At 46.5% G+C, this 16147-nt stretch overlaps 1 protein-coding gene across 2 annotated transcripts in view; it reads right to left on the bottom strand.

Annotated features, from left to right (window-relative positions):
* Positions 1-12656: 12656 nt before the first annotated feature.
* Positions 12657-16147, bottom strand: part of MDGA2 (MAM domain containing glycosylphosphatidylinositol anchor 2) — a 379533-nt gene continuing 376042 nt past the window's right edge. For both annotated transcript variants that reach the window (XM_083434972.1, XM_083434973.1), the window contains exon 17: positions 12657-14726. In XM_083434972.1, the coding sequence (XP_083291098.1) occupies positions 14638-14726 (89 nt within the window). In that variant the 3' untranslated portion in view covers positions 12657-14637. The remainder of the gene's footprint in view (positions 14727-16147) is intronic.

The raw sequence follows: 16147 nt of genomic DNA, 5'->3' as shown, positions 1-16147 counted from the left end.
GACTTAAAAAAGTTTTAATTGAAGTAATTCACAAAGACCAAGCAGGCTTTCTCCCTGGTAGACATTTATATGAGAATACCAGAAACATCATCGATATCTTGGAACTTTTACAAACTAATAGGAACACAAGGGCGGTGTTAATTTTTGTTGATGCGGAGAAAGCATTTGACAATATATCTTGGATGTTCATGAAGAAAAACTTGGAAGGGATGGGAGTGGGGCGGGGGTTTGAAAATGGGTTACGAGCAATTTATTCAGAGCAAAAGGCCAAATTAATAGTGAACAATGTGGTGACGGAGGAGTTCAAAATTGAAAAAGGGACACGACAAGGGTGCCCTCTATCCCCTCTTTTATTCATTTCAGTCCTGGAGGTGCTATTGAACATGATAAGGGAGGACCGGCTGGTACAAGGGATAGAGGTCGGAGTGAAACAATATAAACTTAAAGCTTTTGCAGATGACCTAGTTTTGACATTGCAGGAGCCAGAATCCAGTACAAAAAGAGTTCTTGAACTTATATCTGAGTTTGGTCGGGTGGCGGGGTTTAAGTTGAACAAACAAAAAACCAAGGTTTTGACCAAGAATTTGACACTTACAGAAACAGAGGGGTTTCAGAGAGAAACAGAATTAAATGTGGTAAAGAAAGTGAAATACCTAGGGATCTATTAGTCTTCCAAAAATTTGAATTTATTTAAGGACAATTATGAAAAATGCTGGTTGGAAGTAAAGAAGGATTTAGAAATTTGGTCAAGATTGAAACTTTCCTTGTTGGGAAGGATTGCAGCAATTAAAATGAATGTATTGCCGAAAATGTTATTCTTGTTTCAAACCCTACAGATCGTGGACAGAGAGGAATGTTTTGGAAAATGGCAGAAGGATATATCTAAGTTTGTCTGGCAGGGCAAAAAGCCCCGAATAAAGTATAAAATATTAACTGACTCAAAAGAAAGAGGGGGATTTGCCCTGCCGGATCTGAGGTTGTACTATGAAGCTGCAGCCTTCTGCTGGCTGAAAGATTGGTTTTTGCTAGAAAACACCGATGTCCTAGATCTGGAAGGTTTTGATAATGCATTTGGTTGGCATGCATATTTATGGTATGACAAGGTTAAAGTTCACAAATTGTTTAAAAGCCATATTGTCAGAAAAGCGATTTTTGCAGTCTGGATGAAATATAAAGACTTATTAGAGAGTAAAACACCGAGGTGGCTATCACCGGTGGAGGCCAAAGCTCGAAAAAGAACCAATATGGAGGCCTATTGGCCGAAATATTGGGAATTAATTGAAAAAATTGGAGACGGTTGGAAGTTGCAGAGCCAGGACAAATTAAAAAACAAGGTGCGAGATTGGTTACATTATGCTCAAATTCAAGAGGTTTTTAAAATGGATAAAAAGGTTGGTTTCCAGGAGGGGAAATCGAAACTAGAGACAGAATTGTTAGAACCAAAGACCAAGATTTTATCTAGAATGTATAACTTGCTGCTTATGTGGAACACACAGGATGAGACAGTTAAATCTGCTATGATAAAATGGGCACAGGATGTTGGACATAATATTATGTTTGAAGACTGGGAAAGGTTATGGAACACCGGAATGAAATTCACGGCATCTACTGCCTTGAAGGAAAACATTATGAAAATGATATACCGGTGGTACATGACCCCAGTCAGGCTAGCCAAGATGCATCACCTGTCTGACAACAAATGTTGGAAGTGTAAGGAAGCAGAGGGGACTTTCTTCCATCTCTGGTGGACCTGCCCAAAAGTGAAGGCCTTTTGGGAAATGATTTATAATGAATTGAAAAAGGTATTTAGGTATACCTTTCCTAAGAAACCTGAGGCCTTCCTGTTGGGCATGGTGGACCAGAAAATGTCAAAGAAAGATAGAACTTTGTTTATGTACGCTAGCACAGCAGCAAGAATACTCATTGCAAAGAGTTGGAAGACACAAGATTTGCCCACGCTGGAGGACTGGCAGACGCAGTTGATGGACTACATGGAGATAGCTGAACTGACCGGCAGAATCCGAGATTTGGATAAAGAAACAATTGAGGAGGACTGGGGAAAATTTAAAGATTATCTGAAAAAATATTATAAGCTGTATGAATCCTAAGAAAGTGCATGATTAGGAAACGTTAAGCTTCTGCGAATATGATTAAGTAAATGGTAAAATTAGTGACAAAAGAGAAAAGGAGACAATTTAAATTGAATATGTTATGTTTATTTTAAAGGTATTGAAATTGAGATATAATATATTGTATTTGGATACATAACATTCGAAAGTTACAACAAGGTATGAAATAAGGTAACAAAATGCTGACATTGTTAATGCAAAGAACGCAGAATCGGAAGGGGTGGGGAAGTCCAAGTTGTTTTTTTTGTTTTTGTTGTTAAAAAAAAGAGAAAATTTGTTTCTTGTAACTACTTTATTTGTTTATAAACCTATAAAATTGTGGAAAGAAACGCAATAAAAAAATTTATAAAAAAAAAAAACAGAAGGTGGTTTCTGCACTTGCTGTAGAGGAAATTGAGGGGCAGTTGATGCTCCTCCACCTGGGAAGGTAGCCCACCTAGAAGGAAAACTCTGGTCCTAAGCCTCCGCTGCCTTTCGGGACATCTTTGGGAGAAGAAAAGGATAAGAGGTAAACCCCAGTGGTGTAGCCAGGGGGCGGTGGAAGGAGCAGATTGCCCTGGGCGGCACTGGGTCTTCAGGGTGCCTGAGCCACCTGGTCCCTCCCAGGCCCCTCCAGCTGGAGGGGAATAATAATAATAATTTATAATAAATTAAATTAAATTTTAATAATAAATTAAAGCAATGACAAACCTAGATAGCATCTTAAAAAGCAGAGACATCACCTTGCCAACAAAGGTCCGTATAGTTAAAGCCATGGTTTTCCCAGTAGTGATGTATGGAAGTGAGAGCTGGACCATAAAGAAGGCTGATCGCTGAAGAATTGATGCTTTTGAATTCTGGTGCTGGAGGAGACGCTTGAGAGTCCCATGGACTGCAAGAAGATCAAACCGATCCATTCTGAAGGAAATCAGCCCTGAGTGCTCACTGGAAGGACAGATCCTGAAGCTGAGGCTCCAAGACTTTGGCCACCTCATGAGAAGAGAAGACTCCCTGGAAAAGACCCTGATGTTGGGAAAGATGGAGGACACAAGGGGACGACAGAGGACGAGATGGTGGGACAGTGTTCTCGAAGCTACCAGCATGAGTTTGACCAAACTGCGGGAGGCAGTGGAAGACAGAAGTGCCTGGCGTGCTCTGGTCCATGGGGTTACGAAGAGGCGGACACGACTAAACGACTAAACAACAATAATTATCATTTATACCCTGCCCATCTTGCTGGGTTTCCCCAGCCACTCTGGGTGACTCCCAACAGAATATTAAAAACACGATAAAACATCAAACATTAAAAACTTCCCTATGCAGGGCTGCCTTCAGATGTCTTCTAAAAGGCAGATAGTTGTTTATTTCCTTGACATCTGATGGGAGGGCATTCCACAGGATGGAAGGATAATAATAATAATAATAATAATAATAATAATAATAATAATAATAATAAAAAAAAAATGTGCTCCACATCACAGCTGAGATGTGCTGCACTGCGAAGTGAATGTTTTGCTGGTTGCCTATTGCCTCTCAATCGCTGGATGGTCACCTTGTTGTGGTGAGTGGGCTTGCATGTTCTTATGGCACTTGTGAGCGAAGCCGTCGGGAGTCTCGTACTCCCAGCTGGGTCAACCAAGGCGGTAAGGTCAAAGGGAAGGAGCTAGACAAAGAATTATCCAAGAAGTCCTCAATAGCAGAAGAGGCGGAATATGACAAGGGGCATGTTACAACGGCTGTGAAGGCAGGTGAAGGCTGCAGGAGATAAGAATCTACTGGTCGTCATGATTACTCATGCCATCGGAAAACCACTTCTGCCCTGTGAGTGGCGGTTAGGCATTGGTATTATTTTGTAGATGGAAGAGGGGAGGAAGCGCCATCACCTGCCCCCCATATTGAAGGGTAGTCCAATAAAGGATTCCGGGGGGCGTGGCTGTGTCTGAAACCTGGGGAGGTGAGGGCCTAAGGCATGCCCTCTATTGGTGACCCCAGGGGAGTTCCTAGTTGATGTGCATCAGCAGGACTCCCCCTACTGGTGGCTAACCCTTCCCGGACTTCAAGCAGATAGGCTGAAGCCAGATAGTCTGTTAGGACTAATGCCTAAGCCAATACCGCTCATCACCTGTAACCAATAAAGTCGTGGCCATATTTAGCCCATTAATCTTAAATAATTGTGTCATGTGTCTTTATTTCCACCGGGGGGGGGGGGGGCAACTCGCCACGCAACAGAGCCTTACTGCGAAGACTGTGTGTTGGTCAGCGTGCACTGATCTACACACATAAAACACATCCACGCACAGGTGTCTTCCAAAAACACATCCCAAACCCAAACTCCCAAAGTACCATGGTTAACTGCAAATGGTAACGGGGGCAGGATCGTGAAATCTGGAAGCCCCTAGTCATGGACCGGCACATGGGCGCTGGATACAGATTCAGTCGCTCTGACTCAAGGAACGAGGCAGTTGAGCAGCTCAGCAGCCGTATCCAGGACTGAGCAGCCCTTTTTAGGATCCACTCTGCTCGCCCTGAAAAGGGGGAGGGGCTGGGAAAGGTGCCCTAAACATAGTCTGCCTCCCTTTTCCCTGACTGGATTACTGCACCCAGTGGGGACACCACCTAACGGTCGTAAAAGATCAACGCCCGCCCAGAAACCCATGTCCCCACTGTAGAAGGACGTGTGAATCCAGAATTGGCCTCCACAGTCACTTACGGGCTCATTGTTAAAACTGTGTTTATGGAAGACAATCTTACTCGGATACAGGGGATCACCAAAGAAGAAGGAGGAGGAGAAGAAGAAGAAGGAGAAGAAGGAGAAGATGATGATGATGATGAAGAAGAAGAAGAAGAAGAAGAAGAAGACTATTGCCTAGAATGCAATTTCTATTTGAGTTTAAATCCTGAGCCTCTTACACCTGCCTTTGAACAGCCTCTGGACAGGCTGATGGTTTCTGAGAGCTCTGTCCCCCCTTGCCGGGTGGGATGCAAATTCAGAAGCAGAGGACCGTCCAGCCGGACCCTCCCTTCACATTGCCCTGAAAGTTCTTGATTGTCTTGCTGGCCTCGTTCCCCCTCAAGTGGCCACTCTCTGCTGATGTGAGCCGTGGATTAGCATTCATGCCCAGCGGGGGAAAGAGCATTGCAGCGAAGACCCCCCCACAGAGCCCGTAGTGGCACCACTAATGAAAATTAGAGAGGGTTTAAAGGTCATTCCAAACTCATTCAGCCTCTCTTAATGGCTGTCCGTAGGATGTGATTACCATTTGTTAACAACAGAGATGATTTATTAGCAGGTTGCAGAGAGGCTGGTCTTGTAAAACAGAGAGGAAGGGAAAAGGTTCACACTCCTGCGAGCAAAGAAAAAAACCTCAAACCACTTGGGATCACACAATCTCTTGGTCTTGCCCTGGTAGCAGGGCAGGAATTTCCTTGGAAAACTCACAATCCTCATTTATTGGGGCAGGAGACCTGGCATCCTTAGGGTGGCATGTATGCTGATTTCTGCACATCTGAGCCGCTCTTCTGAAATCCACATCCATACAAGCTAGTTGCCTGTGTCTTGAAACATCTGGTGGGGGCTTGGGGCATCCGTCTGCTCCACTATAAAATTGCTTGATGCATAATTTGGGTCAAAACTTGTGTGGAAAGGTTTCCCTTTCCACACAAATAACATTGCATGGTGAGGGAGTACGGCTGTGGGCATTAACGCTCTCTCACCACTGCATTCCCTGCCAGCCTGACTCCATCAAGACTGACCCTTACACACTCAGGGCCTTGCAGAGCCAGGCAGAGGCACAGGCCAGGTAGATAATGTGCCCCCCTCTTTTTTTACCCTGGGGATAACTGAAGTCTTATCTTTAACGTACGTGTGGTTTTAATTCTTGGCAAACAAGATTTCAAACAAAAACTCACCAACTTTTAACAGCATTGAAAAAATGGTCCACCATCACGTTTGTGGCGCCCTGGCTGCTGGAGCCTTGGTTGCCTCCACCCACCTGGCGCCCGTTCCGCACTCCTCTGCGGAGCCGATCGCAGGCCCCACCCCGGACGCTGGGGAAGCTATTCTCTCTCGCTGCCAGCCATGGCCCCAGGGAATCCGCCACCACCGCCACCGCCATTGCGCCTCCACGTTCGCCCCAGTGCATCCCCTGCGATTGTGAATATGTTGACCGAGGCCCCCTTTGGAATCGGAGGCCGGGGCCAAGTGGCCCATATGCCCCCCCTCCAATGTCTGGGCCTGCACACACTGTCCCCGGTCACAAAGGGGTGCAGATCACAGTCACAGCCTTGCATGCGTTGTGTTGGGTGTAGTGAAGGGTTAACCTTCTGTGCCTCGAGGCTGAGGGGAAGGGCTTGCGAGGGAAGTGAGCCAGGAGGATGTGACGTGAGCTGTCTGAGTTCAGTGGAAATCGAAAGTGCAGTCTGCTAACTGCGTAGCTCCGAAGAGGGAGGCAGAAACATGCAGTTGCATTCAGATGGAGTTTGATCTGTAAATACTTGTTTTTTGGAACAATAAAGTGACTTTAGAAACAGAAGCAAAGTCTTGGGGGATCCTCTTTTCATCATACGCTGCTGTGCTATTCTGCTGATTGTTTTACAACCTGCAGAGGCTCACAAGAGGGAGCGTGCTGGACGCCAGCAATAAAGCCATAAATCTATCGAAAGAGATTTATCGGAGCCAGGTCAATCCAAGACGTTGGAAATGAAGGAATGGGTTTCTGTGCAGTCAGTTTGAAACTGACCCAAAATCCCCATTTTTCCTCCTCCAAGGGAGCATTTCTAAAATGCTCTAACTTGAGCTCTTGAGCCAAAACCCAGCTGTATAAACAAGTGCTCAAAGCTCTCTCCCTTATCAGTCCGTGACGGCAATGAGTGGCCTTGCCAGTTCCAGTAGAGCAGGGTCTTACCTTACATCCTGACCACAAAGACCACAAAGATGCACAGACCTTGTCAAGTCTGACAAGAGACCAGGGAACGGCGCCAGGAGTTGGTGGCCTCCTGCCCCAAGATCAGGAACAACCTTTTATGGTCAAGAGTACAGGAAGAGGAAAACCCTTTTATGGTTAAGAGTACCGGAGCAGGAACATATGTGATGTCAACCTGCGTGTATAGGCTGATGTAGCTGGATTCCTGGGGAAGGAGGGAGAGGGTGCCTGGAGGATATATATACTGCATGAAATTTCTCGTTTCTTTGGACTTGCTGTGGACTGACCACGCAAGTGCCTTCTGCTATCCGGAGAGCAGAATAAACTCTTTCTCTGAATCAACCTTGGTGTCATTTGACTTCCTCCCTCCCTCCCGGGAGCAACGCAGACACCACCAGTCAGTAAAGTCTAATAAGGCTACAGAATCAGCCACAGAGTAAGCCGATCGGGCACCTGGGGTGGTGCACGTGCCCTGCGCCCAGGGGTGGTGCCAACCAGGGCAGGACACTCAGCAGGGCCTCCAAGGAGTCTGCCTGCCTCCTCTTACTCAGCCACCCTGTAGCTGAGAGGGAGGCTGCAGGTGGATCATTTGGGAGAGTGTGGATTCTGCGGGCGCCCAAGCCACCGTATCACACCCAGGAGAGACCCGTGGCTCAGGCGCCGCTGCAGGCCCTGCGGTGAGTGCCGCCCGGGATTTTGTCACCCCCTCAGTGGTGGCACCCGGGGCGGACTGCCCCCACCACACTCCCTCCCCCCGCCCCTGGGTGGAATCCCTGTTAGATCCATTATTACCGAGTCCAGGGTCACATACACAAGAGGGCAACCGAAGCACAAGACTGGCGAGAGCTGGTTGAAGAGGAACTTAACAGCGGAATGTTAAAGAGAAAAACAGCTTCAGATAAAGTACAAGGAGGGTTCTGATACGTGCAGGAAAAAATAAGTTGCCTTTCAAGGGCTGTGGTTGGATGAGACGGTGAAACAGCCAAGTTGACACACACTTTTTCTATATAGTGTTTTCTAATGGAAGGCTCTCACAGAGAGGGTTGGGGATAAAGGAATGAAATAATAATAATAACCAGATTTCCCCCCTAATGCAATAGACCCAAAATGGTCTATAGTAACAATGATTAAGTTAGCGTATTAAAAAATAATACATATAAATCATCCTAACAGATTTCTGGAAAAATAGGTATTTTCCATAATGTTTTGGAGTACATAATGAAAATGTTCAACCTCAGGCCTTTGCCCTGTTGTAATACCATGAGGACCTGCTTATGGATTATTATTGTTATTTGTTTAGTTTATTGAATTTAAATATAAAACAATACAAAACTAATAATAATAATAATAATAATAATAATAATAATAATAATAATACCATTGTGATTTCTGTGCTAGGCAGCAAAACGACCTAAGCAAACCATTTGAAAATATGAAATAGCCAGGTTTAAAGTATTATTATTATTTTGCAATAAAGGATCAATCCACCTCTTTGCCCATCTAAAGTGTGGCTTCTCCCTGCGGAAAGGAAATCCTGCGCTGACATCATGGAGATGAGCCAGCTCATGTCCACACTCAGGAAAAAGAAAGGGAGTTCTTTGGCGGTTAGCAGGAGTCTCATTTCTGCCTGGGGCCATAATGAATAGATGCCTTTTATTCAGCCGGGCGAGAAATGCCTCTCCCTAGTCACCTAATGGATGCCACCAGAGAGAATCTATTTGCGAGGAGTTATTGTGCCCATGAAACAAAAGGGAGCAGCTCTGGGCAAGCTTGGCTGCCCTTCAGTAAAGGAGCACAGCATGCAAAAGGGATCACAAAAAATAATTAGCCAGGGACCATTGGATTTCTCTTCTCTGGGGATCCACGGGCTCCTGTGCCAGCCTCTGGTGTAGATCCATCTCATGCCCGCAGAGCCAATTTAATGTGGCTGGGCTAAGTCAGGGCAGGGGTGAAGGAAGCTAACAGCACCCGGTGTAGGGTGCTGGGGGTGGGGCAAATCGCTCAGCGGCGCATGCACCGTACGTACAATTCATGCTCGCCGCTGCTACGTACAGTGCACACGCATGCAACGTACATAGCGCTGCCGCGTATGCGCCACCGGGCGGTTTGCCAACAGCGCCGCTCGAGCGCCGTACAGATGGTGGCAGGATTCTCTGCTTGCGGTGGCAGGATCCTCCACATGCAGCTGCAGCAGCGCGATGGCGGTGGCTCATGACGCTGCGTCTGGGGGCAGCAGGGCAAGTCTCCCACAGGGTGCCTTCTTGTCACCCCCTTATAGATGGCAGCCAAGGTGGACCACCCCCTTGCACCCTTCTATGTGGGGCTACCTTTGAAGGTGACCCGGAAACTACATCTAATCCAGAATGCGGCAGCCAGACTGGTGACTGGGAGCGGCTGCCGAGACCACATAACACCGGTCTTGAAAGTGCTGGCTTCCAGTATGTTTCCGAGCACAATTCAAAGTGTTGGTGCTGACCTTGAAAGCCCAAAACGGCCTCGATCCAGTATACCTGAAGGAGCATCTCCACCCCCATCGTTCTGACCGGACACTGAGGTCCAGCTCTGAGGGCCTTCTGGCGGTCCCCTCACTGTGAGAAGCGAAGTTACAGGGAACCAGGCAGAGGGCCTTCTCGGTGGTGGCACCCGTCCTGTGGAACGCCCTCCCACCAGAGGTTAAAGAGATAAACAACTACCAGACTTTTAGAAGACATCTGAAGGCAGTCCTGTTTAGGGAAGCTTTAAACATCTGAAGGACTATTGTATTTTAATATTGTGTTGGAAGCCGCCCAGAGTGGCTAGGGAAACCCAGCCAGATGGGTGGGGTATAAATAATAATAATTTATTATTATTATTATTATTATTCCTCCGCCACTGAGTCAGTGCTCCAGACAGACAGCGATGGTCCTTAGGAAGCCTCTCTCAGAGATAACCGACTTCCTTTCTCTCTCTTACAGTATGAACATGTATTGCCCAACACAAACTTTCATCTCACATTACAAATTAATCCATCAAATGGAGGGTTCTAGGAATCACAAGCCTTTTTTCTCCCCCAAGCTCCAGCCCATCTAGGAGAAAGGAAAACTCTGGTCCTCAACCTTGGCTGCCTTGTGGACATGAGTGAGAAAGGCTTCAGGAGTAAACCCCAAGGAACAAGCCATAGCCACCACCATGTAGGACATCTTCAGGAGAAGAAAAGGATAAGGAGTAAACCCTACACAAATCCAGAGGAGTCCCCAAGACCATTGGATCATGCCTTGTATGCCTCCTTCTGGCAACTCCTACAGCCGAGCTGGTGACAAATGTCTTGCTCCGATTTCTTTTGTATCACCTCAGTGAGACCGAGAGTGGGGTCTTGTCCAGACCTCCAGACACACTGTCCAGGTTTGCACCTAAGGGCGGTCACTACATAGAATTCATGGAATTACAGAGTTGGAAGAGACCCCAAGAGTCATGTAGTCCAGCCCCCCTGCAATGCAGGAATCTCAACTAAAGCATCCATGACAGATGGCCATCCATCCTCCACATAAAAACTTCCAAGGAGCAAGAGTTCACCATCTCCCAAGGGAGTCCATTCCATTCTCACTACCTGAATGTTCTTCCTGATGTTTAGTTAGAATCTCCTTTCTTACAACTTGAAGCCATGGGTTCGAGTCCTCCCCTCTGGAGCAGGAGAAAACAAGCTTCCTCCCTCTTCCACGGGACAGCCCTTGAGATATTTCAAGATGGCTCTCGTATCTCCTCTCAGTCTCCTCTTTTCCAGGCTAAACATGCCCAACTCCCTCAACACCACATAAGGAGAAGGCCAGGGGGAGGAGAGGACTTGGGGGAGGACTAGAATGATCTTACCCAACACTCTCCAATCACAGCAAATGGGGGCGGAGCTAGACTTTGCCTAATGAGGGATGCAAGATTAGCCTAGAATGCTATGACCTCACTCAATGCTCTCCAATCACAGCAACTGGGGGCGGAGCTAGACTTTGCCTAATGAGGGATGCAAGATTAGCTTAGAATGCTATGACCTCACTCAACACTCAATACTGTGATTGGAATCATAGCAAATGGGGGCGGAGCTAGACTTTGCCTAAGGAGGGATGCAAGATTAGCCTAGAATGCTATGACCTCACTCAACGCTCTCCAATCACAGCAAATGGGGGCGGAGCTAGACTTTGCTAATGAGGGATGCAAGATTAGCCTAGAATGCTATGACCTCACTCAACGCTCTCCAATCACAGCAAATGGGGGCGGAGCTAGACTTTGCTAATGAGGGATGCAAGATTAGCCTAGAATGCTATGACCTCACTCAACACTCAACACTGTGATTGGAATCACAGCAAATGGGGGCGGAGCTAGACTTTGCCTAATGAGGGATGCAAGATTAGCCTAGAATGCTATGACCTCATTCAACACTCAACACTGTGATTGGAATCACAGCAAATGGGGGCGGAGCTAGACTTTGCTAATGAGGGATGCAAGATTAGCCTAGAATGCTATGACCTCACTCAACACTCAATACTGTGATTGGAATCACAGCAAATGGGGGCGGAGCTAGACTTTGCTAATGAGGGATGCAAGATTAGCCTAGAATGCTATGACCTCACTCAACACTCAATACTGTGATTGGAATCACAGCAAATGGGGGCGGAGCTAGACTTTGCCTAATGAGGGATGCAAGATTAGCCTAGAATGCTATGACCTCACTCAACGCTCTCCAATCACAGCAAATGGGGGCGGAGCTAGACTTTACTTGATGTTCTGTTTCAGAAAACGTTTAGTGGAATTGGCTGGCAATTGCTCCGCTTATGTTTCTTTTGAATCCTGTCCCCATATATGCCATTCATTCCCATTCTTTTCTTTTTAGTTTGCTGTCTTGGTCTCAGCCTCTCCACCACCAGTTTTGCTTCTAGTTCCTAGGTAAGGTTTACTTACAACTGAGTTTAGTTTCCTGCATCTTACTATCAGTTCCCTTATTAGAACTGTGTTGTGTTGTGTGCGTGCATGTGTTGTGAGTACATTGCACACAGTCCAGTACTTTATTATAACAACAGCCAGCCACATCATTATAGTGTTTTTCTGATAATTGTTATAATTCCAGTTGCTAGGCAGCCACCAAGCAAGCAAGACAACAGCCTAGTTTTGTGGCACACAATGTTATTCTCATCATCATCACCACCATCATCATCATCGTCTAGCCACCCACACTTTGTGGAAACATTGGCCAGCATTATTATTATTATTATTATTATTATTATTATTATTCCTGAAACTGGGGACCTCTGGGTGGCTGGAGTGTTCAACAAACATAATCAACACTTACCAATACCTTACCTGGAAATAAGCTTTATTGAACATAGTTGTAAAATTATCTCTTTCAGTTCAATGACTGAATCATCGGCACAAACGTTTTTCTACAGATTGTTTTTTTAAAATATAAAATCAAGCCTCCTCATTGTTTACCTGTGTCTCTTTGTGCTTTTTTTTTGGAAATATTACTGTTTTCAAAGATTGAACTTTTATTTTCTTCCTTTTAATATCCGAATTATTTGCATACACGGTTCCCCCCTCCCCTTTCCATCCCCCGGGTTCTGAAAGAATGGAGAATATTCGTAATAATTATAATAACTCTTGCTTAGGCAAAACTCTTTTTCTTTTTAATGAAGTCAAAAGCTGAGATAATTTAAGGAAAAAGGTCTTCAATTTTTTTTCCCATTACCGACTTGTATAGAAGGGGAAATTTACAGTGTATTGGAAAAATTGGCTGATTATAGGTATGGGATGGAGCCAGGTAACTGGAAATAATTTGTACAGGTTTTATTTTTTTCTTTTATTATTATTTTTTTTGTAAAAGTGATTTGCTGTCGTTGGTTTTTTTTCTGTATTTTTTTCTTAAAATTTTGCTAAAATAATAAAATAATATTTCACAATTTTGCACAAGAGTCTGATGAAAGGGCAGAGGACTTCTCTTCTCCGTGTTTTTGACATGAAACCAGGTCGGCTGGCTTGCATTTTGCCGCAAAGAGTCTTGTTTGCTTCCCCTCGCCCCGCTGACCTCCCCCTAAAAGTAAGGACCAATCTGGTTTTGCACAGAGGTTAGAGTAAGAAAAACTCCGTGCTTTTGTCTCTCTGTGTGTGTTTGTGTGTGTGTGAACCACCTTCTTTTACAACTCCTCCAGCCAACCTCACATGGTACTCTGAAAAGCAAAGGCTGGCCCCGTTTCCCCCAGGATCAAACGGGCACCAATTTCTCACGGGCGCTACGTAGAAAGGCCATGGCTGTCGGGAAGGTCTCTGCCCGCAAGGGGCTTCCAAGTCAATCCATCTCCTGAAGCAGCTCACTGCTTCTGCTCTTTACCATTCCTCTTCAGCGTTTACGATTGACTTTTTATTGATTGATATTTTTTTTTGCTCTTTAGGGAAAAAAAGAGAAGTGTTTTTTGTTTTTGCAAACGTCCCCCGAACCTGCAAGCTTCTCTCCTCCGTGATTCCGTTTCCCCACCCACCCCACGTTTTTCTTCTACTTCTCAGGCTTGTTATTGTTGAAGGCACTTGGTTTCCATGGCGTTTTAGAAAAAAAGATGGTAGTTTGGTTTCGTCACTTGGTTCAAACGGATGACTCCGGCCGGACTTGGGAGGGGAGGGGGCGGAGCGAGGAGGAGGAGGAGCAGGAGGAGGAAAGGGGTCTCAGAGGGTGCGAGGGCCTGGGGGCAGGGGAAGATGGCGTCCAGGCATGGCGTCCGAGTGGCCGCAAGCCAACTTTGGACAGACCCGTGTCACCACCGAACGTCCGAACGTTCCCGGAGTTACGTCGATGCATGCAAAGCGAGGAGGCCGCATACCGTGGATCTAGCCTTGCCATGGGGAACTGAAACGAGAATGTCTTCAAGAAGAGCTGGGGTGCCGCTGAGTCCTCCTTCCCAAGGGCAGCGGCGAGGAAAGGGGGCCTGAAAGGGCGGCGTGGGACTCGATGCGGGAGAAAAACCTCGTGTGGAAGGGGGAAGAACAGAAATGCAGGCTCATCTTCTACCCTGTTTCGCAGTGAGGTGTAGGGAGTGGGCTCTCTCCTCCGTTCCCCCTTCTTTCACGCTCTCTCTTTCACGAAATCTCTCCGTTGGCAAGTCATTAGGGCCTCCATGGCAACAAGCGAGCTATTCATTTGAAACAAAACAAGCCATGACTTTGTGCTTTGAACAAGGAATTCTATAGCTCTTTGACAGAGTTCTTCCAATGAATGCTGTGTGTATGTGTGTATGTGTGTGTGTCTCTCTCTTTCTCTCTCTCTGGTTTCGTTTGTTCGTCTCTAATTAACCACAAAAGCACCTGAAGGTCTCTCTCCTTCACTTCCACGTGGAAAACTGTGGCGTCCGCAGCCCCTTTGTCGCTCCATCTCTTTTGTCTTTTATAAACTCCCAAGGCTCCCTTTTTTTATATATATTTATATTTTTTTTTAATGTTTGATTCTTCTTCTTCATCGTCTTCTTCATTTTTTATTTTTTAAAAAATCGTTTTTGAGTCAGTCAGTGGAGGAATCTTTGGTAGTTTTTGTTTCTTTTTAAAAATGTTCTCGTTTCCTCATGCCCACCTCGTCTGCTGTAGCCTCTGCCGGAATAAGGTCACCTCTGATGACTTAAGACAGACATGAGAAGGAAAACGGGGAAAATCCGTATATGTGGCAGAGTCCTGACTGTGCCCGAAGGTATATCTGAAGAGAGAAGGGGAAAGAGAGTTAGCAAACATTGGAGTTAGGCAGGCCTCTGAGGATTCAGTGGACGGACAGAGTTCTCCCTTTCCTGTTTCCAGTTTGATGCAGTTTTATGCCCTCCCAAAAATCTCACCAGATTTCAGGCGCATTCCTCCTAGAAAGCACATTTTCCTATCAAACTGTCCTTCCATCACTGCTAGAAGTATAGTCTTTCAGTGCAGAATTTGCTCGATAAATTCATTATCCTCCTCCCCTTTCAATGGTATGAGCTGGAGGTTCAGTTGCTAACAGGGGCTCAGGGCCGACTTACTCATAGGCACTAGGGGTGCGGGGCACCCAGGCGCTGGACTCTCTGGGGCGCCAGGCTGAGAGTCCGGGGACAAGATTTGGAGTCCAGGGATCGAAGAGCCAGGCCAGCCGCTGCCGAGTGGACCAGAGCCTGTCAGAGCACCACAGGTGTTTCTGCTGCGGGCACTGAGGCAGCTGGCCGCCTCTGCCCTTCTGAGTGCCTGGGATAGGCGGGCCGTAGAGAGGCCCACCCAGCGCATGCATGCTGCTCACACAAGGCGCGCAGCTTCCCTCCCAAGCCTCTGGGAGGTTGCTCTCCTCTTGCAGCAGCATGGGAGAGAGTTGTGTGACCCCCCAAAAGTTCAACAACTCTCATAGAATCATAGAGTTGGAAGAGACCACAAGGGCCATCGAGTCCAACCCCCTGCCAAGCAGGAAACACCATCAGAGCACTCCTGACATATGGTTGTCAAGCCTCTGCTTAAAGACCTCCAAAGAAGGAGACTCCACCGCACTCCTTGGCAGCAAATTCCACTGTCGAACAGCTCTTACTGTCAGGAAGTTCTTCCTAATGTTTAGGTGGAATCTTCTTTCTTGTAGTTTGGATCCATTGCTCCGTGTCCGCTTCTCTGGAGAAGCAGAAAACAACCTTTCTCCCTCCTCTATGTGACATCCTTTTATATATTTGAACATGGCTATCATATCACCCCTTAACTCTGAGCTGCCCCCCCCCCAAATTGGGGGTGCTGGGCAGTTTTTTGCACCCCGGTGCCGCATATGCTAAAGACAGCCCTGCAGGGGCTTGGACTACATGACCCTCGCAGGCCCTTCCAGCAATTCTATTTTTCCAGTTGTGCATCTTGTTCCGTAATGCCATTAACCAGAACGGTATTTTTCTCCTCCTTTCTGGCTAGTTCACCCTCATGAGCAACCCACAGCTTCAATTCAGTGTTGGCCTGAATGTCGCGTGGGGTTAATGACAAACGAGCAGCGTCCTCGGCTAAAGGGACAGAGCGGTTAGCCACTTAAATTGTGATTAAGGGGCTGCTTCCCCGTTTGCAAGTCTTCTGTTCCAAAGGAAGCAGTCAGGAGACATTAAGCCTCTTACACATTTCATGCCGTAATACGAGGAG

Source organism: Podarcis tiliguerta (assembly GCF_965153285.1).
Source record: "Podarcis tiliguerta genome assembly, chromosome: 1".
NCBI lineage: Eukaryota > Metazoa > Chordata > Lepidosauria > Squamata > Lacertidae > Podarcis > Podarcis tiliguerta.
The sequence above is the reverse complement of the archived record's forward strand: the minus strand, read 5'-3'. Positions and strand labels throughout refer to the sequence as shown.